Source organism: Camelus ferus, chromosome 1 (assembly GCF_009834535.1).
Source record: "Camelus ferus isolate YT-003-E chromosome 1, BCGSAC_Cfer_1.0, whole genome shotgun sequence".
Classification (NCBI taxonomy): Eukaryota; Metazoa; Chordata; class Mammalia; order Artiodactyla; family Camelidae; genus Camelus; species Camelus ferus.
In genome coordinates, this window is record NC_045696.1 from 120,464,836 (window position 1) to 120,489,852 (window position 25,017).

General features: G+C 46.0%; 1 protein-coding gene and 2 non-coding genes across 6 annotated transcripts in view; 1 reads left to right on the plus strand and 2 right to left on the minus strand.

The window, feature by feature from the left end:
- The window catches only part of COL6A6 (collagen type VI alpha 6 chain), a 168,402-nt gene that overhangs the window by 67,846 nt on the left and 75,539 nt on the right, over positions 1–25,017 (plus strand). For all 4 annotated transcript variants that reach the window (XM_032489331.1, XM_032489322.1, XM_032489339.1 and 1 more), the window contains 8 exons: positions 1,452–2,039; positions 3,978–4,598; positions 6,371–6,931; positions 8,151–8,708; positions 11,850–12,425; positions 14,953–15,522; positions 23,422–23,765; positions 23,848–23,926. In XM_032489331.1, coding sequence (XP_032345222.1) covers positions 1,452–2,039; positions 3,978–4,598; positions 6,371–6,931; positions 8,151–8,708; positions 11,850–12,425; positions 14,953–15,522; positions 23,422–23,765; positions 23,848–23,926 — 3,897 coding nt within the window. The remainder of the gene's footprint in view (positions 1–1,451; positions 2,040–3,977; positions 4,599–6,370; positions 6,932–8,150; positions 8,709–11,849; positions 12,426–14,952; positions 15,523–23,421; positions 23,766–23,847; positions 23,927–25,017) is intronic.
- Positions 3,563–3,632, minus strand: LOC116666651. The gene has a single exon (XR_004323578.1). It is a non-coding gene; the product is annotated as a small nucleolar RNA U2-30 (small nucleolar RNA).
- On the minus strand, positions 3,793–3,872 carry LOC116666654. Its single transcript, XR_004323579.1, has one exon. It is a non-coding gene; the product is annotated as a small nucleolar RNA U2-19 (small nucleolar RNA).

Here is a 25,017-nt window from a genome sequence, read left to right on the forward strand (position 1 = left end):
CCATGAATAGAAGGGTCACTTGAGGTCGCAAGTCAAGCCATCATGGGTGGGGCTCACCTGGCAGACCTCAGAGGGGTTCCAGCCTTCTCTTGGCGAAAGATGTGAATTCCTCCACGCTGAGTTTCCCCCCTGAGATGCTGCCGGCTATCTGATCATCAAAGGAATCTCAAAGTAGTTGAAATGAGGTCATGTAGAAGAAAAGAATGACTGTATCCACTTTGCCTCGATCAGACTGCTATAAAGAGAATGAAATAACACAGGGGTGTCAAAGCTGGTTTGCTAGTAGCTGTAGACCAGAAGAGACTGAAGTTCTTTTAGTGGAATTAGAATTTATCTAATAACCATTGTAGATAATCAGAATCTCAGAGTAAGAAGGAACCTTAGATATTTGCTAGTTGAATCTACTCATTTTAAAAGTGAGGAAACTGAGGCCCAAGTGTATTGAATGGCTTGACAGAGCTGGAAGAATTCGCTGATAACCAAATTAAGACTCCCACTACTTGTTAATTTACACTGTGTTTTCTTAAATGTATAGTATCCAGACACACACGAGTACTTCCCTCCCTTTCCTGGACAAGAAATGGATCTGATGATGAAAGCTCTAAATTCAAACCAGGAGACTGACCACCAGCTAATGACATTTTGTGCTCGAACCGAATGATTCTGTTACATAAAAGTATGTCCCTAGCCTTGAATCTGGCATCGAATGAAGCCTTCAGAGTGTGGCCAAGTACTGTATTCCTACATAAAACTTCCATTTTTAACAGCAACTTAAACCATAATCCCTTTCCTGGCTGAAGGTATCCTGTTTTCTATTACATTTTACATATGTGGGAATCAGTTCACCAATTATAATACTCATGTCTCATCAAAAAATATTGTACGTGGCTTTAAAATAGATTAGGGCAACCCTGTATTTATGATTTTTAGGGTTTTATAAACTGTCATCAATTTGGCTCTTTGGAATACAAAGCTAATATGTTTATAAATCAACCAGGTCACTTGTTGCTCTCTTGAATGGCGATCACAGCTGAAAGGCTGTTTTTCAGATTTCCCGGTTCAAAAACCTTGATGTGATTCTCAATTAAAATTTGTAGCCCCTTGATACAGATTGAGGTCAAACTCTGAAAGAAAAAAGAAACAAGGGGAGATTATGCACTAAAGGTATAAAAACACTTTTTTTTTTTTACTTCTCTATATTCACCTCTTTGTAACTAATTTCTCACAAGAGTGACAGTTAATTTCGTGATCGGTTCAGGTAGGAGAGCGTGGGGAAAACATGAGCCCGAGAATCAAGTGTTTATTTTTCTCGAGAGAATACGCCTTATTTTCAGCCCCTTGGGAGCTACTACAAACACAAGTGAAAGTCTGTTCTCTCCCATCGGTTGGCATTAAACGTGGCAGGACTTTTTCACAGTTAGTTCTGTTTCTGCTGGTCTGTGGGTTTGCAGGCCCTGAGTACGCCGACGTGCTGTTCCTGGTGGACAGCTCCGACCACCTGGGAGTGAAGTCCTTCCCGCCGGTGAAGACGTTCATCAGCAGGATGGTCAGCAGCCTCCCCATAGAGGCGGACAAGTACCGCGTGGGGCTGGCCCAGTACAGCGATGAGCTCCACGCTGAGTTCCAGCTCAGCGCCTTCAGGAGCCGGGGCGCCATGCTCAACCACCTCAAGAAGAACTTCGGGTTCCTGGGCGGCTCCCCGCGCCTGGGAAACGCTCTCCGGGAGGCGCACAGGACCTACTTCTCAAACGGAAGGGACAGGAAGCAGTTTCCCCCGATCCTGGTGGTCCTGGCTTCGGCCGAGCCTGAGGATGCCGTGGAAGAGGCCGCCGAGGCCCTGCGCAAAGACGGGGTGCGGATCGTCTCCGTGGGGACGCAGAGTGTGTCCGAGGAGACCCTGAAGGCCGTGGCCACGGCCCAGTTCCACTACCGCCTCCGCACGGTCCGAGACCTTGGCGCGTTCTCCCTGAACATGACGCAGATCCTCAAGGAGGCGGCTCAGTCCACGGAGGGAGCTGTCAACGACATCCTTGTGGAAGGTAGGTCTGGGGTGCGTGTGTAGGGATGAGCATGATCAGATGCTTCAGGAAGATGCGTGTGCATATCCGTTCCCCAAAAGCGGAGCTGCGTGTTTGGATGTTAAATGTTGGCGAGGACCCATTTAAAACCCAGTGACCTGGTCAGTCTTGGTTTCCTGTGTTTCACTAACCATGTTGCCCGTCATTCACAGGCTCCTTCAAATTCAGGGACGCCTCCTCCCTGCCCCCAGCTATCAGAGCTGTTTCCCTGCCCTTCAGTTACCGCGTGGTTTTATTTCTGGTTCATTTAAAAGGTGAATTTGCTCCTAAAGGAATACTTGACTCCTAAAGCCACAGAATGTCACCACAGAGTGTCAGAGCTCGAAACAACAAGAAACGGGCAGTTCAAATGCCTGTTCTGCAGAGAGGAACCTGCAGGCAGGTGCTCTTAGAGGTGATGTGACTCTGCCCGGGGCCAGGCTGCAGTCCAGAGTCGGGGCTCTGCCTGTGTCCTGTCAGCCCCACACTGCCTGCTTCCTGCAGCTCTGCTCTAACTGAGCTTCCCTGTGTTCTGCTCCACCCCCACCTGCTGTCCTGGTGGGTCCTCTTGTACTATTCTCTTAACAGGAACAGCCAAGACGGGGGGAGGGTATGGCTCAGGGGTATGGCATGTGCTTAGTATGCGCGAGGTCCTGGGTTCAATACCCAGCACCTCCATTAAAAATAATAATAAATAATAAACCTAATTACCCCAAAAAAAAATCTTAAAAAAAAAAGAAAAAGAATGGCCAAGAGTTTATGAACATCATTCAAGAGAGAGGAAGGAGAGAGCCAATAAAAAACACAATTTGCTCCAAGTGTACAAGGCCAAAGAAGTGACGTAGGAAACTCACGTTAAGTCAGTTTGAATTAAATAACGTATTTAATTATCCCCAACAGAGAACAGTTTGCTTGTGGGGCTCTCTGAAAATATGGATCCTATTATGAGCCTATGTCCAAAGAAAATATTGGAACGTCAGTTGCTGTTCCATGACCATCCCTTAAGAATGTTTGGACTATATGGGAGGGGAGGGTACAGCTCAAGTGGTAGAGCGCTTGCTTAGCATGCACGAGGCCCTGAGTTCAATCCCCAGTGCCTCCTCTAGAAATAAATAAACCTAGTTACCTCTCCCTCCTGCCAAAATTAAAAAAAGTGATTAAAAAAAAAGAATGTTTGGACGATAACTGATGATTTTAATAGTGATTTTAATACAGTAACCGTGGCTTCTGTTTGTGGAGGGGCTTTTTTGTGCCAAATCCCACATGAAGCACATTGTCTCATTTAATCCCCATGACAAATGACAGCTCTGTGAGATCAATATCATTGTTAACTATATTTACAGATGGAGAAATTGAAGCTGGGAGTTTAGCTAGGATCCAGTATTTGAACCCAGGACCTGCTGATCTCAGCTTTGTTTTCATCTGATACACTTACTTCCTTGTTTAAGGGCATAGCCAAGCTCTAGTCGAATTCTCTGTGCCTTTTTTTTTTTTCATTCTAATTCTGAGCTCAGATCGAGTGCAGAAAGCTTCATAGTTATGAAGGTCAGTGGTAAACCCTTTTCATCATTGCTCAGAACTGATGAGCCTTTCATACACACACACCCCCGACCATTCTCAGTCACCTGTCAACAAGTTCTCAGTTATCCGCTGCCACCTTTACTTACATGCGTACACCCACACCCCTGCCGCAGACAGAACCCCTTCTTGTTTTAAATGTCTTTGTCCTTTGGCTTTTCAGAACCACAGATATCATGCATCAGGCAGGCTAGAAGGTCTTCTGATGCTCACATGTGACTGTTTCCATCACAGATCCACTTTAATCAGAGCAGATCTCAGCGAAGCTCTGTGCCTCCGAAAGCTGAGCGGAGACACTGCCCCTCCTGCTGAAACTGCATGTTTGCTCCTTCTTGCCCGCAGTGTGCCAAGGCCCCTCCGTCGCTGACGTCGTGTTCCTGTTGGATGTGTCCGTCAACGGCAGCTGGGAGGACTTTGACTATCTTCGAGAGTTCCTGGAGGAAAGTGTGTCTGCGCTGGACGTCAGGGAGCACTGCATGCGGGTCAGCCTGGTGGCCTACAGCAACGAGACCAAGGTGATCAACCCCCTGAGCCGGGGCGTCAACAAGTCGGTGGTGCTCCGGGACATCCAGAGCCTCTCTCCCCAGGCTGGGAAGGCCTACACTGGAGCCGCCTTGAGAAAGGTCCGGAAGGAGGTCTTTAGCGCACAGAACGGCAGTCGGAAGAATCAGGGGGTCCCGCAGATCGCCGTGCTGGTGACCCACCACCCATCAGAGGACAACGTGACCAAGGCGGCCGCGAGCCTCCGGCGCCAGGGGGTGACCATCTTCACCATGGGCATCGAGGGGGCCAGTGATGCCCAGCTGGAGAAGATAGCATCTCACCCTGCTGAGCAATACGTCTCCAAACTGAAAACCTTCTCCGACCTGGCAGCCCACAACCAGACCTTCCTGAAGAAGCTGCGGAACCAGATCACACACACTGTCTCTGTGGTCTCGGAGCGGACGGCAACCCTCAAATCCGGTAAAGCCTTTTGCTGAGAAGGATTCTTCCCAGCCTTTCTCTCTCTCTCTCTTTTTTACCCCTTTATTGTGATTCGGTTCCTGCACAGTAAACTACACACATTTCAGATGTACAACTTGGTGAATTTTGATAGATGTAGACACCCATGCAACCACCAGCACAATCAAGACAGCTAACATTTCCATCACTCCCCAAGGGGTGCAAATTTTCCAATTCCCAATTTATCCCTTCCCACTCCCTTTACCTCTTGGTAACCATAAGATTGTTCTTTCTGTGAGTCTGTTTCTGTTCTGTAGATAAGTTAATTTGTGTCCTCTTTTTTTTTTTTTTAATTTTTTTTAATTGAGTTGTAATCCTTTTACAATGTTGTGTCAAATTCCAGTGTAGAGCACAATTTTTCAGTTATACATGAACGTACATATATTCATTGTCACATTTTATTTTCACTGTGAGCTACAAGATCTTGTATATATTTCCCTGTGCTACACAGTATAATCTTGTTTATTCTGCATATGCCTGTCAGTATCTACAAATTTTGAAATCCCAGTCTGTCCCTTCCCACCCCCAGCCCCCTTAGCAACCACAAGTTGGTATTCTATGTCTATGAGTCTGTTTCTGTTTTGTATTTATGTTCTTTTTTTTTTTAATTCCACATATGAGTGATCTTATGTGATATTTTTCTTTCTCTTTCTGGCTTACTTCACTTAGAATGACATTCTCCAGGAATGCGTGTGTTGCTGCAAATGGCGTTATGTTGTTGGTTTTTATGGCTGAATAGTATTCCATTGTATAAATACACCACATCTTCTTTATCCAGTCATCACTGATGGACATTTAGGCTGTTTCCATGTCTTGGCTATTACAAATAGTGCTGCTATGAACATTGGGGTGCAGGTGTCTTTTTGAAGTAGGGTGTGTCTTTGTTTTTTTTTAGATTCCACACATAAGTGATCTCATAATGGCATTTTTCTTTCATTTTCTGGCTTATATCACTTAAAATGACAATCTTGTCTGTCAGGTGTTCTGTCTACAGAAAGGCTGGAGAGTGAGTTCCTAGTTTGGGTTTTTTTTTTTTTTTTAACTTTAACTGGATAATAGGAAGGGTGAAGTTGGATAGAGTAAGAGCTATTGAGGTGTTGGCCTGGGGAGAAGGGGTTTCCCTTTTTATTTCCTCTTGTGTGCAGCTTTAATTAGATTTTCATGATTTCTCAGCCCCCCAAATACCTTCCTTTTGTTTCTCCCCCTTCCCTGCACTTTTTTTTCTCTCTTTCCTGGCAGGTTCCCCTGTATGTTGACTATAAAATTGTCCTCGTCTGACATGAATAAGGCCACTGACAAGCCCCCTAGTCGTGTTAATTGACTAGGAGTGGATGAGGAGTAAACCCTTGGTTCAAGATTTCAAGAAAGAGCATGCATCTACCCACAACATCCAGCTAAATACCTCCTCTCGTTCACAACACCCCACTTGACTCTTTTGCCGATAAGAGAAGTGACTGATAAAAAGCATCTTCAGGTTTTCTTTCTCATCTTTGACTCTGTCCAGATTGTGGGTGGAGAATTAGCGCCAGCCATGTTAAACAGCCTGGAACGCTTCACTCGGCCTGCCCGGCACCAAGACCCCGTGGCTCCAGCCAGCAGAGTGGGTCTTTCTTCCCGAGAAGCTCTGTCCCACTTTGCTGTCTGCAGAGGCTGGGACTGGTTTCCTCCCTGCCTGCCCTGCTTCTCGGTCACACTGGCCCCGGTGCCTCGCTCAGTCTTGGGTTGCCTTGCAGGTTGCGCGGACACGGAGGAAGCAGACATCTATCTGCTCATCGATGGCTCCAGGAGCGTCCAGGCCACTGACTTCCAGGAGATGAAAACCTTCCTGTCGGAGGTCATAGGAATGTTCAACATCGCTCCCCAGAAGGTGCGGGTCGGGGCCGTGCAGTACGCCGACCGCGGAGACTTGGAGTTTGACATCAGCAAGTACACGAACAAGCACGACGTGGGCAAGGCCATCGAGAACATCCGGCAGATGGGGGGGAAGACCAACACGGGTGCCGCCCTGAATTTGACCCTGGGCCTCCTGCAGAAGGCCAAGCGGCAGCGGGGAGGCCGCGTGCCCTGCCACCTGGTGGTCCTGACCAGCGGCGCGGCCCACGACAGCGTCGCCGAGCCCGCGGAGAGACTGAGGCAGGAGCTGGTCCACGTCTACGCCGTCGGGGTCAAGGACGCGAACCAGACGCAGCTGCGCCAGATCGCGGGCGAGGACAAGCGGGTGTACTACGTGCACGACTTTGACGCTTTGAAAGACATCAGAAACCAGGTTGTTCAGGAGATCTGTGCTGAAGAAGGTAGGGGAAGGGGTGGCCCTGCCTTTTTTTTTTTTTTAATTGAAGTCCAGTCAGTTTACAATGTTGTGTCAATCTCTGGTGCACAGCATCGTATTTCAGTCATACGTGTACACACATAGATTCCTTTTCATGCTCTTTTCCATCGTAGGTTACTACAAGATATTGAACACAGTCCCCTGCGCTGTACAGAGGAAACCGGTTGTTTATTTATTTCATGCATAGTAGTTAGTATCTGCAACTCTCAAAGTCCCAGTTTATCCTTCCCACCCCCTTTCCGGCCTTGCCTTTTGACTTCAGCGCCCACGCCGCCTTCCTGCCCCATCTGACATCACAGGTGTAGAGAAACAGCAGAAGTGTCCCGGCAGAGACTGGTTGAGTTGTGTAGCTGTTTATTCTCAAGAACAAAACTAAGGACCCGTTAAGGTGTTGCTCTAATTAGTATCTGAAGGGTAAGAAAGATACTTGGAGGCATTCATATTCATTGGTTTCTATTAAGTATTAATTAGCATCTTCCCACAAATCCATGGGAGGGGAGATCTATGATTAGATACCACATGTCCAGTATGATCAGCTGATTTCTGATTTTAACGAGCATTTCAGGTTTATTTGCATTGCTTTTTGATAATTCTTTTGGGGGAGGTAATGAGGTTTATTTATTTTAGTTATTGTGAACAGAGGTACTAGGGTTGAGCCCAGGACCTCGTGCATGCTAAGCACATGCTCTCCCACTGAGCTCTACCCTCCCTGCTTGATTGCTTTTTAATAAAACTTGTGCGGAATCTTGTAGAGCTGGCTGGATCAGTAGTTTTCAACCAGGGATGATTTTGCCCTGCCGGGGGAGAGCTGGCCATGTGTAGAGACATTTTTGGTTGTCACAATCAAAGGAGGGTGACTGGCATCTAAGGAGGTAGAGGTCAGGGAGGCTGCTAAACATCCTAGACTCTCCTGCAGTGCGTGGATTTCCCTCCACAGTAAGAATTTTCCAGCTCCCAATGTCAGCAGTGCTGAGGTTGAAAAGCCCCAAGTCGTACATTACTAACTAACCAATAGCCTAGTCTCACTTTTATGGCCTCCAATGCCTTATTTACCAGCAAAGAGTCCTTACCAAGCACGCACTGAACTCTGATAGGGAATTATTTGTGTTTAGGGTCTCCCCATTCACTCTTCATCTTTTTACATGAAGCCAAGTTGAATTAAACACCTCCTTTCTCCCGTGCAGCCTGCAAGGAGATGAAGGCAGACATCATGTTTCTGGTGGACAGTTCTGGCAGTATAGGACTGGACAACTTCATCAAAATGAAAACATTTATGAAAAACCTGGTGAGCAAATCTCAGATTGGGGCAGACTGGGTGCGGATCGGCGTGGTCCAGTTCAGCCACGTCAACAAGGAAGAGTTCCAGCTCGACACATATGGGTCCCAGGGGGACATTACAGATGCCATAGACCGAATGGCTCACATTGGAGAGACCACCTTGACCGGCAGTGCCCTGACCTTCGTGTCTCAGTACTTCAGCCCGGCCAAGGGGGCCCGGCCCAGTGTCAGGAAGTTCCTCATCCTCATCACGGATGGTGAGGCTCAGGATGCCGTCAAGGAGCCAGCGGTGGCGCTCCGGCAAGAAGGCATCATCATCTACTCTGTGGGCGTGTTCGGCTCCAACGTCACCCAGCTCGAGGAGATCAGCGGCAGGCCGGAGATGGTCTTCTACGTTGAGAATTTTGACATCCTCCAGCACATTGAAGATGACCTCGTTTTCGGGATCTGCAGCCCTCGGGAAGGTAGGTGTGGGCGTATCCATCCGGGGCACTAGCCAGACACCAAACTTCCATCTCAGCCATTGTTTCTTTTTTTTTTTTTGTCTGTTTTTGTTGTTTTGGACGGGGGAGCGGGGGCTATTGTTGTTGTCGTTGTTGTTTTGGTTTTTTTGAAGGTGGGGAGGTAATTAGGTTTATTTATTTTTAGAAGAGGTACTGGAGATTGGACCCATGACCTCGTGCGTGCTAAACATGCACCCTACCACTTGAGCTATGCCCTCCCCCCCTTTTTTTAATTATTGAAGTAGAGTTGATTTACAATGTTGTGTTAGTTTCTGGTGTACAGCGTAGTGATTCAGTTATACATATATATTCTTTCTCACATTCTTTTTCATGACAGGTTATTAGAAGAGAGTGAATATAGTTCCCTGGGCTGTACAGTAGGACCTTGTGGAGTCATTTTTCTTGGACTAACTAGACTACTATTTGAACAGTGTAAACTTTGAGTTTAATTGAAATGTTTATCCTGGTGGCTTTTGACCTACATACAAAAATGTGAGTTTTCTCAATGGAACCATTCCTTAGATAGTAAGGAACACTTTTTGTTCGTGTGTTTTGGGTTTTGGTGTTTTTCCTCACTCTGCATATTGATTTTTAAATTTTTAAATTTATTTTATTTATTTTTTAATTAAAGTATGGTCAGTTACATTTTTGTTCCACCTAGATTCTTCCCCATTTGTAGACAAAACAGCTGGTTAAGAAAAACGGTATTATACTGGATTTTAGGTCTGGGTCCCAAGAAGCAGAGTCAGGGATTCTTGTGGAAGTGGGGTTTTTGTTTTTTTTTTTTTAATTGACGCAATAGTTTGTTTACAATGTGTTCATTTCTGGTGCCCAGCATGGTGATTCAGTTATATATGTGTGTATGTGTGTGTGTTATATATTCCTTTTCATATACTTTTTCATTATAGGCTATTACAAGGTACTGAATATAGTTCCCTGTGCTGTACAGTAGGACCTTGTTGTTTATCTATTTTAAATATAGTAGTTAGTATCTGCAAATCCCAAACTCCCAATTTTTCCTTCCCCACCTCCTTCCCACACCCCACTCCAGTAACAAGTTTCTTTCTGTGTCTGAGAGTCTGTTTCTGTTTTATAAATAAGTTCAATTGTGTCACTTTTTTTAGATTCCACATGTAAGTGATATAATGTGGTATTTTTCTTTGTCTGGCTTACTTCACTTAGAATGGTGGCCTCCAGGTCCATCCATGTTGCTACAAATGGCATTATTTCATTCTTTTTATGGATGAGTAGTATTTCTTTTCAAGAGGTGTTTTCAGAGGGGGCGTGAGGAGCACAGGATGGGCACGGGTAGGAGTGAAGGAAGGAGGTGGTCTCCCCTGGAGTCTAGCCAGGTCCCATGGGGAGTGCTGGGGTGTGAATCACATCACAGAGTAGGGGGGGAATTACATCACCTCGAGACGAGGAGCCCAGCCTCCTACAACCTGAGTTTTGGGGCCACGTGGGATCCGATAAGGCAGACAGTGGAAGGGCATAACCTCTCAGGCAAGGTGGCTCTGCTCTGACCTAACATCCACTACATATGTTTGTTCATTTTACAATTTTTAAGAACCAAGGCATATAAAAAATGAGATAATGTTAGTAAAATCACTTGGATATTTATGGAATCCTATAGAGGAGGAATGCAGTACAGAAACCTGAGCAAAGAATGCTTCAAAGGAAGTGACTAGGATAGTTACCATCCTGTTCCCACGAAGCTACAGAGTAAAGGAAGGGATAGAACACAAGCTCAGCCAACATAAGGGGCTGATTTACGCTGTCACCCATGGGGCCTGGTGACAGAGGTGTTCTGAAAACCTCTGTGAAGGAGATGGCTCTGAATGGAGTTTGGAAGGGAAAGAGGAACATGGTTATTCAAATAACAGTTCTGTTCAACCCCCACTAGGTTTGCTGACTATGGTATGTATCTGGTGGAAGAGGGATATTTCCTGGTAACTCCACCCAGAATAAACTGGAACTCTTTGAAGGGTGCCAACACTGAGCAGTCTACCCCCGACCCCCTGGGTAATGCACGCAGGCTCCCCAGGGCAACCAAAGGCCAGAGAAACATAGTTTCTTCTTTCGTGGACATAGTATTTCTGGAGACTTTGGTCATGACTCTGTACGCATGGCCTCTAGGCACTGGGGAAGGGCACTGGCTCTGGCATTTGCAACAGTCACACCACGTAGCAAGCAAGGGGCTGCCTAAGAAGGGGACGTGGGGGTGGGGGGGGTCCCTTCTCACAATTCTGTTTCTCCAGAATGGATGAGTTAACATTTGGAACCCACTCTCAAAGGCCTGTGGAGAGATTATGGACTAAGTGGACTAAATCATTCCATTTCTCGGGAACGAGTGAGTTGGAGTTTGGAACTCTGCACTTGGACGGAGAATGTGCTAGACCCACAAACTACTTGGGTCTTTCTTGCTTTACTTTTCCCTGGCATTGACGCCATGTTTAAAAACGTTCACTAGACCATCAGGCAGGGATCCCTTGTTGGGGCCAAGTGTAAAATGGATTATTTCTATGATGAGGCCCAACCATGAAAACAGATAACGTTTCCAGGAAGTCAAAAAGGGAACAAATGTAACCTTGAAAAGCCAGCCATGTATAACCGTGAAAAAATACATCGTGGCCAAATTCATGTTCATTCAGTCATTTCCCCAAGGTCTAGCTCAAGAATGAAATCTCATGATCCCCATGGCTTTAAAAAACTAAATAGACAAATTTGCATAAATGGAAGCACATGCTGAAGGCACCACTTATATAGGAAAATTTCTACAGAATGGTGATTTTTTTTTTTTATCTGAAAGCCCATGACATGTTCGTTTCCGATGACCCCGTGACTGTCTCCCCACCGGCTCCAGCAGGCTTCATGTCACATCTGCCTTGTCCTAAAGGCTCACCTAAATGAGCATCCCCGTGTACTGGCCACCCAAGGGGATCTGTGCCATGTCTGCTACCCAGGGATCAGGCGTTCTGATGAGTAAACAGCTTGGTGACAGGGAGAGGAGACGCTGGCAATTGACAAGCAGGTGGGGGGAGAGGATGCCCCGGGATGCACAAAGCTCATCTCCTACGGTTTTCCTTTCTCCGCCTCTTCCAGAGTGCAAGCGCATTGAGGTTTTGGACGTCGTGTTTGTGATTGACAGCTCTGGCAGCATCGACCAGGATGAGTATAATACCATGAAGGATTTCATGGTCGACTTGGTGAAGAAAGCTGACGTGGGCAAGAACAAGGTCCGGTTTGGGGCTCTGAAATACGCCGACGACCCGGAGGTGCTGTTCTATCTGGACCACCTTGACACAAAATGGGAGGTGATTTCGGTGCTCCGGAATGACCAGCCCATGGGGGGCAACACCTATACAGCCGAGGCCCTGGGCTTCTCAGACCACATGTTCACCGAAGCCCGGGGCAGCCGCCTGGACAAGGGGGTCCCCCAGGTCCTCATCGTGATCACCGACGGGGAGTCCCACGATGCTGACAAGCTCAATGCCACAGCCAGGGCCTTGCGGGACAAGGGCATTCTTGTCCTGGCCGTGGGGATCGCGGGGGCCAACCCCGTGGAGCTGCTGGCCATGGCGGGATCGAGCGACAAGTACTTCTTCGTGGAAACTTTCGGAGGCCTGAAGGGGATATTTTCAGACGTGTCCGCCAGTGTGTGTAACTCTTCAAAAGTAGGTAAGGTTTGTCCATGAAGTTTTTCTTTATGATCAGCAGCGGTCAAAGCATTAGCCCTCGGGGGCAAGTTCTCCAGGGTGGAGGGGAGAGAAGGGGTGCTGGTGGTCTGGTAGAAATGCCCACGCTGTGGAATCCCAGGTTGGAAAGGCCTCAAGGGAGTTTCCTCGGGTTTCTGTGACAGTCCTGCTTGCTTCTGCCTCAACTCTAACGAAGACGGGAAAGCCACCGTTTTCCAACAGCCTTTATTTACTGGCACACAGATTTGTTTACACACCACTTTCACTCCTTAGTTCTTCCTGCTCCTGATGCAAGAAATCAAGTTCCTCTCTCCCTGAGAACCGGTGATCACGGCCTGAGGTCCTCTCCCCTCCAGTCTGGAAGTGCCCTTGACCCTGCACCCATGTCTGTTACAGCTGTGAGCTCGTTGAAAACGCAGAGCCCCTCACCAAACACAAATGAGGGGGCCTGTGCCCAAGTCTACCGAAACCATGTAGAATGATTGGTTTCATTCTGTTTTGTTTGCATAGTCTATTTGACCAGGATTTGAGATTAAAACTAAGATATTGTTGTCCCACCAAAGTTTTTGGTCTCAGGATCTCTTTACAGTCACATTTAGTGATGACCCTGTGCTTTGTTTGGCTGGATTATATCTGCTCATATTTATTGCATTTGAAATTAAAATTGAGTCATCGGTAAAATATTTCTCCATTTATTAAAAATAATAATATATCAAGTCCATGTTGACATAAATAATATATTTTTAATGAAATACAACTGAATTTTCTGAAGCAAAAAAAGAAGAATGATGTTATTTTATATTTTGAAAATCTGTTTAGTGTCTGGCTTAATAAAAGACAGCTAGATTCTTTAAAAAAAAAAAAAAGCAAAATAAAATAAAATAAAACATGGAGCCCAATGTTAAGCACTCGATTTTAGCCTCAGATGTTTCCAGAGCAGAATGCCTGTGGGACTTCTTTTGCCCACGATGTTGGGTTTCTATTCTGACAGCTGGAGATTACATTGCCACATCCATGTATGTATATTTTCATTCATTCATTCATTCAGCTGCCATTTTCCACTTTGGTTTCAAAGGGAGATTGTGGTCTATTAAAATTCCTTAGTATTTTTAGGGGGATATGTTTTACTAAAAAATACTAAGTGTTTTTATTAGATGAATTAATGTGAATCCAGGATTTCAGTATCTTGGTGCAGTTCTTTTTAAAAATTATTTAGCTTATTCTGTTTTTCGTCTGCCTGGCCTCCTGAGAATACAGCTACTATCTTTTTCTTTCACAAAGCTAACAAAATACATCTGGATCTTACAGAATACTGGGATGAACCTCTTACCTTCTGTTGGCCAGTATCTAAAAAAATCAATCTGCCCTTTGCAAGTCCACTGTAGAAGCTAAAATTGAATTTTTATATTAAAATTCCTTCCTTGGGGAGAAAAAAAAGTTCTTTATTTCCTTTATTTGAATCGGAGACAAAGGGATGTAACTCAGTAATCCTACTTACCATGTTTCTCTTTCTTGCTTATCTTGACTGCGGGCATCTCAGACACCTTGAATCTTTCCTGAGGTTAAAATGAGAATAAAGTTAGGTCGGTCGTGAGCTCTCTGAGGAATTCAAGGAAAGGCTAATGTTTACCAGAAGGCTAAGGAGCTCATGTGAGTGTGTGCCAAGCATAACTCATTCATTGGCAAAGATCTGTCACATTCTTTTTGTTTTGTATTTGCTGTTAATACAAAGGAAGTATGTCTAAACCATGTTTTGTTGTTCAAAACCTTTTTTCTCCAGTAGATACTTTTGCCTATGGACACCAGAATGCAGGCTGTATACACCAGAAAGAGGCAGATTGACTAGATAGAGGCTGGAAGGCATGATTCTAAAATCTCAACTTGCCCTCGTAAATGAGAAAAGCGTTTTATTGGCTCAGCTGGCCGGTGAGGCCAAGTCAGTAACACAGACCATCTGTCTCTTTGCTTGGGTCCCTAAGTGGATGTGTGTTGCTATGTTTATCCCCGCTATGCTACTGCTGGCCATGAGCTTTCTGGAAGATTTATGGCTAGATTGCTGGTGAGGACAGGTTTTCTGTGTCACCATCCCCAGTTCGCTGGCACCTCGGAAAAGAAAATGGTGTGAGACCCAGCAGAAAAGCCAAGAGAAGCCCCGAAGGATGTGGGACTTGTTCAGTCTTGTGTTACCTTTCTGATGGGATTGTTTTTATTTCCTCTCCAATTAGTGGGACCACCAGGTGGTGTAAGATAAGAAACTACCTTCAGAAACATAATTTCTTAGGGGAGGGTTTAGCTCAGTGGGAGAGTGTGTGCTTAGCACGCACGAGGTCTTGGGTTCAATCCGCAGTACCTCCATTAATAAATAAATAAAAACCTAATTACTCCCCCCCCCCAAAAAATTGATTAAAAATAATAAAACAAATAGCATTTCTCCATAGCTGCAAACATCGAACCGCCGCCTGCTGGGTTAGAGAAAGGATAACCATCTGATGTCTCTCCTCTTTTTGTAGATTGCGAAATTGAAAAGGTAGATCTCGTCTTCCTCATGGATGGCTCGAACAGCATTCACCCGGACGACTTCCGGAAGATGAAGGACTTCTTGGCGTCCATCGTGGAAGACCTCGACGTGGGCGCCGACAGAGTGCGCGTAGGCGCGGCGCAGTTCAGCCACACCTACCGGCCCGAGTTCCCGCTGGGCGCCTGGGGCGGCCGGCAGGCGGTGTCCTCGCGCATCGCGCGCGTCCAGCAGATCTTCGGCTACACGCACATCGGCGCCGCGCTGCGGCAGGTGGGCCGCTACTTCCGGCCGGACGCGGGCAGCCGCATCGGTGCGGGCGCCCCGCAGGTGCTGCTGGTCCTCACCGACGGCCAGTCCCAGGACGAGGTGGCCCAGGCGGCCGAAGAGCTGAGACACAAGGGCGTCGACATCTACTCCGTGGGCATCGGGGATGTAGATGACCAGCAGCTCGTTCAGATCACCGGGACCGCGGATAAAAAACTGACCGTCCACAACTTCGACGAACTGAAGAAGGTCAAGAAGAGGATCGTGCGCAACATCTGCACCTCGGGGGGCGAGAGCCGTGAGTATTCCGGGTGTCCTGCCAGTCTGTTCTCCCCCTGGGGCCCTTGCGAGCATTTTGATCCATGCCTCCGGAATTCCAGTGGAACTTTTCACAGTTAGCAAGCATTTTTTGTGGCTTGTGAATTGAGAAACAAGATGTCCGAGAGACTGTCTTTTTTTTTTTTTTTTTTTTTTTGCTCTTGGCCTCTTGGGGGCACGTGCCCCCTTTGTGAATTGGGAATGCCTCATCTTCCAAAGGTGGGAGGGAGAGGCCGCTGTTCGCAATCTGGTGGGTTTCAGAGCTTGAAGAACACGTCTCAGAGAAATCAACTGACAGGTTCTGGCTGCCTGGCAACGGGGCTGCCGCGTGCTGGGGCGCAGGGAGGGAGGCAGCATCCTTGGAGGCTTAGTTAGAGCCTTACCACAACCGTTTACTGGGGAAGTTGCTAAATATCTTCTTTAAAATTAGCACATTTTGACATTTTTCCAGTTAATGGAAGGAAAGGTCTTTTAAGAGAGAGAACTTTTTCTATTTTTATAAAAGTACCCGGGGGTGGGCTGTGATTCTAACTACCTATGGTAGTTGTTAACCCTGGATTTCCACCAGGGAGAGGAAAGCCACACGACTGCCATGAGGCAGATGGACAGCTAAGCTACAAATCCCAACTCGATCGCCATTTTTTCCTGGACAAGTGACTTAACTTTTCTAAGTGTAACTTTTAATTTTAATTGAAGTACAGTCAGTTACAACGTGTCAATCTCTGGTGTACAGCACAATGTCCCAGTCATGCATATACATACATATATTCATTTTCATATTTTTTCCATTAAATATTATTACAAGATATTGAGCATAGTTCCCTGTGCTGTACAGAAGAAACTTTTTAAAATCTATCTTTATATATAGTGGTTAACATTTGTAAATTGCAAACTCCCATATTTATCCCTTCCCATAATTTCCCCGGACTTTGTAAACAATCCAAGTGTAATTTTCTCACCTGTACAACGTGAATGACAGCACCCAGTTGGGAAGGTTGTTGTGAAGATGAAATGAGAAAAGTGCACATTTAATGCTACTTTAAATAAGCATGGCCCCTGGATTGTCATTATCAAATCACTTCATTGTTTTAAAAAAATTTTTGTTCAGCTGTTTTAATTTTAATTTTTTTGAGGAGGGGGAAGGTATAGCTCAGTGGTAGAATGCATGCCTAGCATGCACAAGGTCCTGGGTTCAATTCCCAGTGCCTCCATTAAATAAATGATAAACCTAATTGTCTCCTCCCCCTACCAAAAAAAAAAAAAACTATTTGGGGGAGAGAGGGAGACAGGTAATTTGGTTTTTATTGATTTATTTTAGTGCAGGTTGTGGGGACTGAACCCAGGACCTCCTGCATGCTAAACACACACTCTGCCACTGAGCTACACCCTCCCCGCAAAGCACTTTATTTTTGTCTGTGATGGACCCATCACATTTATTTCCAGGGTCCCCTCTTCCCTTGCCCTCAGTCACTTTCAGGAGATAAGTAGCCTCTTCTTGGTGATTGATGTGTCCATCACGGTGGGGCCATTCACACTTGACACTTGGGTCAAGGTTCCTCTGCTTTCCCTGCCACTGAGCGCTCACCGGCTATGACAGAAGAGGCCACACACAGCGAGCATTTGATCCTTGGTGCCCACCTCGCACTCCTGCCCCTTCTCACTAACTGTGGTTTCTGGCCACTCCAGAACGGGCTGGGGAAGGGAGGGAAGCCAAAGAGGTGCCCGGAAGTCCCTGCTGATGGCACCTGTCAGGAATTGTTTTCTCTGCAGTCCGTGTCAACGCCGTACCCATTCATAAAGTTTTCAAAGACTTCCCCGCCTGCCCCCCACCCTCTCCACCCCCACCAAGCACATTTGTCAGGGCATCTCTCCCCGGAGCTCCCATCTCAGTCCCCAGTGTTCCCTTATGCCTTCCTCAGCCTCTGGGCATCTGGTGACGCCTCCAGCTTTATCTGCTGTCAGGTCTTTGTCCCTCCAGGCAAGCTTCTCAGAGGAGAGATCCGAGGAGCCCACCCGCCCCCCACCCCAGCTCTTTCTTACGCCAGTCTGCTCCATGGAAAACAATAACATATCAATTGACTCCATAAGCACCGGAAGGTACAGCCCCACAGTGAGGCCACCTCTCCTTGGCAGACAGAGCAGTGTGCCAGCCTGTTTCATTCTGTAGAATTTCTAGGCTGTGTCATCTCCAGGTTACCTCTGGAAGGTCCCCTCTCTTGACTTAAACAGGACATTACCTCCCCTCCTTGTCTATGTGTGTGTGTGCTTGTGGGGAGGGACCTCACAGCACACAACAGCCATCTCCAAAGTGCCCTTCCAAACTCCAAGTTCAAACCTTTCATAAGACCCAGGATGTCAACTTGAGGTGAAGAGTCCCGTAATTCTGAACATTATGGTGTATAGCAGAAACTGACACAGCATTGTAAACGGACTATAATTTAAAAAAAAAAAAAAAGAAAGAAACTAACGAAAAAAGAGTGCTGTCATTGATCAGGGACTACTGTCTTTGTAAATCCTGCTTTACATGTTCCCCCTACTTTGGAATGTGTCTGGTGACCTCAGCCAAACCTTCCATATTATTTTCTGGTTTTCCATGAAATACCCATCTCCAGTTAGGAGTCAGGGAATGATCTCAGAACCACCTAGTCTTGGACTTGAGTGAGTAAAAGAAAACCACATGGGAAGTCAAAACCAGGAGTGTGTACTCCAAGCAGTCAGTGAGTTATCTTTAAAGAGAACAGTCATGAGTATATGAATGAATGAATGGAATGAATGAATGAATGAGGAAAGTGCTCTATAACAATGAACTTCAAGTGATGACTGTAGCAAACAGGGATGTGTGAGGTCTTTGTAGCCAAGCTGTGGGCTAAAGACTGACAAGGCTGGAATGCAGGCTGAGAGAGCTTCAGAACCTGTGCACATTACATCAGAGGATGCCAACTCTCCTAAAACTATAAACGCCCAGGTCAAGGAAATCAGACAGGACTTGGTGTGTCTCAAAGCAAACCAGGCTTTGAGCCTGAACATCTTGCTTTGCCTTTTCTTAAAATATGTGTAACTTCAGAGAAATCACTGTACTTTCTTAGTTTTCTCACGTGTGCAGTTAAATCATCTCTGATTCTCTGGTTGTCCGTAGGATTTATTTTATGTAAAAGGACAGTCAGCTACCTGGAGATAGTAGGGAAGTGACTGAGAATCATTATTTCTTGAGCATCTCTGGAGAGGCAAGCATTATTTTTTTAATTGAAGTATAGCCAGTTTACAATGGTGTAGATATATGATGGAATACTACTCGGACATAAAAAAGAATATGCCATTTGCAGCAACATGAATGGACCTGGAGATCATCACACTAAGTGAAGTAACCCAGGAAGAAAAAGAAAAGTATCATATGATATCACTTATATGTGGAATCTAAAAAAAAAATGATACAAATGAATTTTTTTACAAAACAAAAACAGGGTCACCCATTTTTAAAGCACTTTAAATGCATTAGCTCATCAAATTCCCAAACCCTCCGTGGTTTGTATTTCTAGTCCCATTTATACATGAGGAAACCAGGTCTCTGAGGAATATTAATAACCTGGCCCAGGTCATACAGGAAGCAACAAACCAAGCAAATTGTGAAACCCCGGTCTGTCTGCCAGGTTTCCCAATAGAGTCGTCATCTAGTTTATCCGATGCTCCCGCTATAAAGAACTCGCACCTAAGTGTTGTGCGTCCATCATTAAGAGCTGGAACTTACTGAGACTTCAGGAGTGTATGTCTGAAAAGCTGCTCTTCCCGAAGGAAGGCACTTGCTTGCTAAGCTGTCGCTTCCAGCATCACGATCTCACAGCAGAGCATGGAACCTGCATGATGTCGCATCCCTGGCCCCCCAGGAAGTTGTGAAGGAGGAAATTCAGCATAGGGACTCCAGACAAGCCTGGATCTGATCCTCAAGTTGGGACCTCGGGCGAGTTCTCTGAGTCTCAGCCTCATCTTCTGCACAATGAGTATTAGAGTTCCTGCTTATTCTGTGTTTCATAAGGACACGTGAGGGATGCGTGGGAAGTGCGTGTACATATCCTGTGACAGTTAATAAGTTTCACTGAGTATTGCTGAGGGAGCCTGATAGTGACCTTTGTAAGTGCAGATACACGGAGTGACGGGATAGTCTAGTTCACAGAAGGGCAACTGACCAAGACGTCCCTGGTTTAGGAAGGCGGATAGTTGAGCAGCCTTTGGGAGCTAGAGCCAAACTTAATGCCTCAACCTGCTCCCAGTTCCCCTCAGCAACTAAACTCCACAGTCTGTTTTCTCATCTTCCTTCATGCTTCGTCTCCTGATTTTTCTTGCCTATTCTGAGCACCTAGAGGAGACCTCCGGCAGTTTTGGGGATGTGACGTGCTGCCTTGGGGGGCATGGAGCCATGACCACGTGGCAGAAGAATCAAGAGCGCCTCAGCTTTTGCATCGTCATGGAAGATGAGCCAAAACGGAGACTGAACAAAAGGCCAGTCTGATGAGGATGAAGCAGGCGCACCCTCAGGAGCTGACTTCAGGACTGTGGGAAATACAAGGGGAATATAGATGGTCACGTCCAGCTTAGCTTGACAAGAATCTCTTGATGCTTCTGCCTTAACTGGGTTCTCTAGAAAACAGAGAACTCACAGCACAGTTTCAGTGTGGATCCATCAGTGGGAGTACCGTCCCAAGGAAGCAAGAGTGAGTGGAGGGAAGTGATAAAGGGAAGGAGGGAAGTAAATGCAAGAAATGTACAAGATGTGTATTACCAAGCTCGCTACAGCTTCTGAGAAAGCATCACTGGTACGTTGGTCCTGCAGAGCATCACCAAGGAAGCCACATGGGACCACTGCACAGACCTGCCCCTTAGAGGGGTTAAGGGCGAGGGTTGGCCTGCCAGTTCCTTCTCATCCACTGCCTGCTACTGGTCAAGTTCCCCCCATGGAGAGCTGACTCTCTGACCCAGCTGCACTGTCATCCAGCCTTTTAGGAACCAGATACAGGACCCACAAAGCTTTGTACCTGTGGCTGAAATGGAGGAAGGAGACAGAGCCCCCATGAGTTCAGCTGGGTTGGATGTGGGTACCGAGTCATCAAGAACCCACTGCAGTGAGAACGAGGGAGGCCGTGTCAAAGCCCAGCCCTTCCCTGCACAGTGAGGTGCACCCGGCAATAGTGGCAGCAGAGACTCTCCAGGGGACAGATGTCCAAGTTCTGGGTGTGTGTGTGGCCCGGGCAGGTGGAGGGTGGGGCACCAGCAAATCTGGGAGGTATAGAAGCCTGGTCTTTAACAGTACCTAACTCTATTTTCTAGATCATTCTTTCTCTTTTTCCATCTATAACTTTTCTTTCAAAGGCTCCAAACAAATTGTTCTCTTATCCCAGCTAATAACCTCCAACAGCCCAACTTTCCCTTTTATTTTTTCCAGAGTCTATCTTCTGCTTTAATGAACGTCCCCTACCCTCTTGACAGTGTCTCTTAATACTAAGAATCTGCCATCGTTAACTTCAATGAAAGACTTTCTGTATAAGTCAGATAATTAAAATCAGCTTTGGGGCTTGGCAGGGAGTCAGGAGACCATGACTGTCAAGTCCAATCCATTCTTTCCTGTTCTTTTGTCATTTTTCTTTTGAAATGTATAATCCCTTTATTTTTACAGACCAGAAAACTGATGCCCAGAGAGGTTAAGAGATTTGCCAGAAGTTAGTTAGCAGTGAGAGTTGTGGCCTGTGCACGCCTGAAACTAAACTGTGCCTTCCCCCTCAGAGGCCGCCCCACCCCCGGCTTCCCCACTGCTGGTTGTGATGGCTAGTCACCTTCTCGGACCATTAGTGTTGTTCCCTTTTATCACCCTCCGTAGCCAGACCTGGGGATCCTCCTGTTAATTTCCCTTGCGTTTATCATCGCTTTTTCATTCCCACTCTTGCTCAATTACTTCAGTCCTTCATTATCTGTCTTTGGAAGCCCAATTTTAGCCTTCTTCCCAGCCCACTTCCAAAACCATCACTGCCTCTTGTTAACTTTGAAGAGCTCCTGAGTCCGGGCAAATGTCTCTGGAGAGTCCGCAAGACCATTCCAGGAGAGCTCACTTGACCCACGCGACCCCCTCTCTCTCTCACTGTCTCTAGACACAGCACTGCCACCTCTGGGCTCATTCCCCAAAGTCAAGTCCTTCAGTCACATCATCGTGGACTCATTTGTCAATTTGAATTTGTTAAATAAACATAAGGAGCTTGCTTACTTGAGCTGGCAATTTCAGGAATCCAGACAAAAAGTTAAAAGCCTCCGTTTTGAAAGGGGACAGTTCTCAGGAACACTGAGTCACATTTTGACATTTTTGCCAATATTTGGTGTTTCACCAGAAACCATTTTCCTTGAAGGCAGTAACATGTCAGGGTTACTGAATGGCTTTCAGTTCAGAGAGGAAAACAGCGTTCACCCAAGAGGGTAACTTTTGATCTCAAAATAGAAATGAAAGGGTATAGATTTAAGGAGAAGTTTGGAAAGAACAGAAATTCCAATGCTTCCTTCTGGCTAGTTTCTTTCTCTTTATCTCACTTTCTGAATATTGGGAAAGAGATTTTTCGGTAAATTCAGGACGGTAAAATAAGAAAACCCACCTTTCAGATTTGTTGATAACATACTGATTTACCTTGAATGTCATGGGGAAACCTGATTATCAAATAAGGTTGCTTTTCCCTCACCCAACTCTTTTCTCATTAGAAATGAATCGAGTTCCTGGCCCTTGTTTTGAGACTTGAAACTGACATTCTGGTTTCAAAGACTTGCAAATGTCCAGCTGACCAGTGTGTCTGGAAGGTGGGCATTTGTCCACATAACAAATCTCTGGAAAACTGCTTATCTAGACAACGCAAATTAAAAATTAACACTCCGTCGCCTTATTTTACCAAGCAGGCTGTGTGTGTGTGGGTGTGGGGGTGTGTGTGTGTGTCAAATTGGCTGGAAAAGGTTGAGGTTTCTAATCAACTGAAAAGTTCCTGAAGGAAGACTGTGTATGTCATAGGACTATCTTTCTCAAATTGTCTTCCCATTGGGAGGCTCAGCTTAAAATAGCAAGCTTTTCTAGTTTTTCCAGTGCTTAAGTGTCTCAAGAGTTAATAAAAAGGGCAAAGCACTTCAAATGCAATACCTCTCTGAGTCTTTCTCAAACCCCAAAAAGGCAGTGGCTTTGGTTTGCTGGCTGGCTGAGCTCTGAGGGCAGTGCCGTCTTTGACGTGGTTGAATACAGGTAATTTGGTGCCTGTTTCTTCACCTGTGGGACTCAAACCAAGCAAGATCTCAAAGGACCTCATGGGAGTTATTTTTCTTTCTTTCTTTTCCTTTTCTGAATGGACATTAAAAGGCAAAAAGAGAAATCAGAGATTCTTTTCGGAAAGACAAAGCATCCAAATCCTGCAGGAGGAGTCTTGCAATTTATTTTTTGTAAATCACTTTTTCTGTTCAACTGTTTTTATATTTCCCTTATACTTTTAATATTTGTTGAATGATCTCAATTGATAAGGGGCATGATGTGAATTTCCTATTTTAGACCATTGAAATTTCCACCACATAACAGCTGTTTAATCTGCATGGCTTTTCCAGTGGACACAATGAAACCTTTTGCAACTTTGTAACTTTGTTATAGGATCATCTTGATTATATAGATGCTCAAAAAAAATAGCACTTTTTACAAGTTATGAAAGAGTGATTCTGAGTCTCTTCCATTATTTGCTCATGCTCTTCCTTGTTTTCCAGCTTTGTAACTAGAGATAGAAGTAAGAATTCCAAGTTCCATGACGTGGAAACATGGCATCCACGTCAAGTAAAGCTACTTTGTTGGTCTCATAAGAAACCCTTTTTCCTTGACCCCTAGATTGTTTTGTGGACGTCGTGGTGGGATTTGACATCTCAACTCAGCAGAATGGGCAGACCTTGCTGGAAGGTCAGTCTTGGATGGAAACCTACCTGCAAGACACCTTGCGTGCCATCAGCTCCCTCAATGGGGTAAGCTGTGAGGTGGGCACGGAGACTCAGGTAAGCGTGGCTTTTCAAGTGACCAACGCCCTGGAAAAATACTCCCCCAAGTTTGAGATCTACAGTGAAAACATACTGAACAGTTTAAAGGATGTAACAGTTAAAGGACCGTCTCTTCTCAACGCCAACCTCTTGAGTTCTCTGTGGGAGGCATTTCAGAATAAATCAGCTGCTCGGGGAAAGGTAACGGTTTTATTTCATTTGTTGGTCTTGGGTTGCAGTGCTCTCCTTTTCACTCATTTGTCTTTTTTGAATACTTTCCTAGGTGGTTCTCTTGTTTTCAGATGGATTGGATGATGATGTTGAAAAACTTGAACAGAGATCTGATGAACTTAGGAAAGAAGGTACCAAGCTTGGGGGAGACTGGGAGAGGAGTGTTTATGGACTTCATAATCTCAAAACTCAGTCTGGCTCTTACATCTCCAGACACTCAAATGACACTGAGTTTGCCAGCCTTTCTGCTCCGTATGCACTTGGCTGAACAAATGAGCCCTCAGACGTTTTGGCATCTACTTTTTCCCTCATGCCCATATGAAGTAGCACTGAATACAAAGTCTGTCCTTTCTCTTTACTTTATTTCTTCTTCCTAAGCTTTCCTGGAGGAGGGTCCATCTCCCTTGCCCCATGTTATCTAATATTGCTATGTCTCTGGTGTCAGCCGATGTGAACCATGTATATTTCCCCTTGACTCAGGCCTGGGAGACTTGGATGATTGTCTTCTAATGCTTTTAAAGTTTCCAGACTTGCAGGCTTTGTTGGACAAGTTTACTCATGTTTGGGGACTGACTAATCAATCCCTTCCTTCACACTGCAGATGGACCCACTGTGGTGTTTATGAGTTTTTTTTAAAGCTCTGGCAGCAGACTTTTGGCTTGAGGAACCAACGCCTAGTCTGATTTACTGTCAGTTCCCACTAAAATGTGGACCAGTGGAAGAAAAATGTGTTCACATGTTCTGGTTTGACAAAAAATAGAAATACTTCCTTGTAAGTGGGTGCTATGGGTGCCTCACCCAGAGCCCCTTTTCAGCCAGGTCCCCCCATCCTCCAGCTGGTATGAATGTTGGCTGCTAATACGTTACTCATAGGTTCCCTCTTCTCTGAGCAGCTGCCCTGGGAGCCACCTTGCCTGGAAGGTTACTGCCATCTCACCCCTGGGCAGCAGGTCTATGTCGAGGAGTTGGACCCTTGCCTCAAAGTGGCCCCAGTTCTGTGGTGTAACTTACGCTCAGGGATCCCCCTGGGATCAGGCGCAAGTTACACTTGAGCTGAAGCCCTGTCTTGCTGGCTCCTTCCCCAGCCCCGTCCTACTGGCTCTGGTGCCCTTCTCTGGAGCGTGCTTCCTCAGCACGTGGTGTGCCTCCACATCCCGTCTCAGGCTCCACGTCTGGGGAACCTGGCCTGACATCTGCCTCCCAGGCTAGCTGGAAGAGGCTG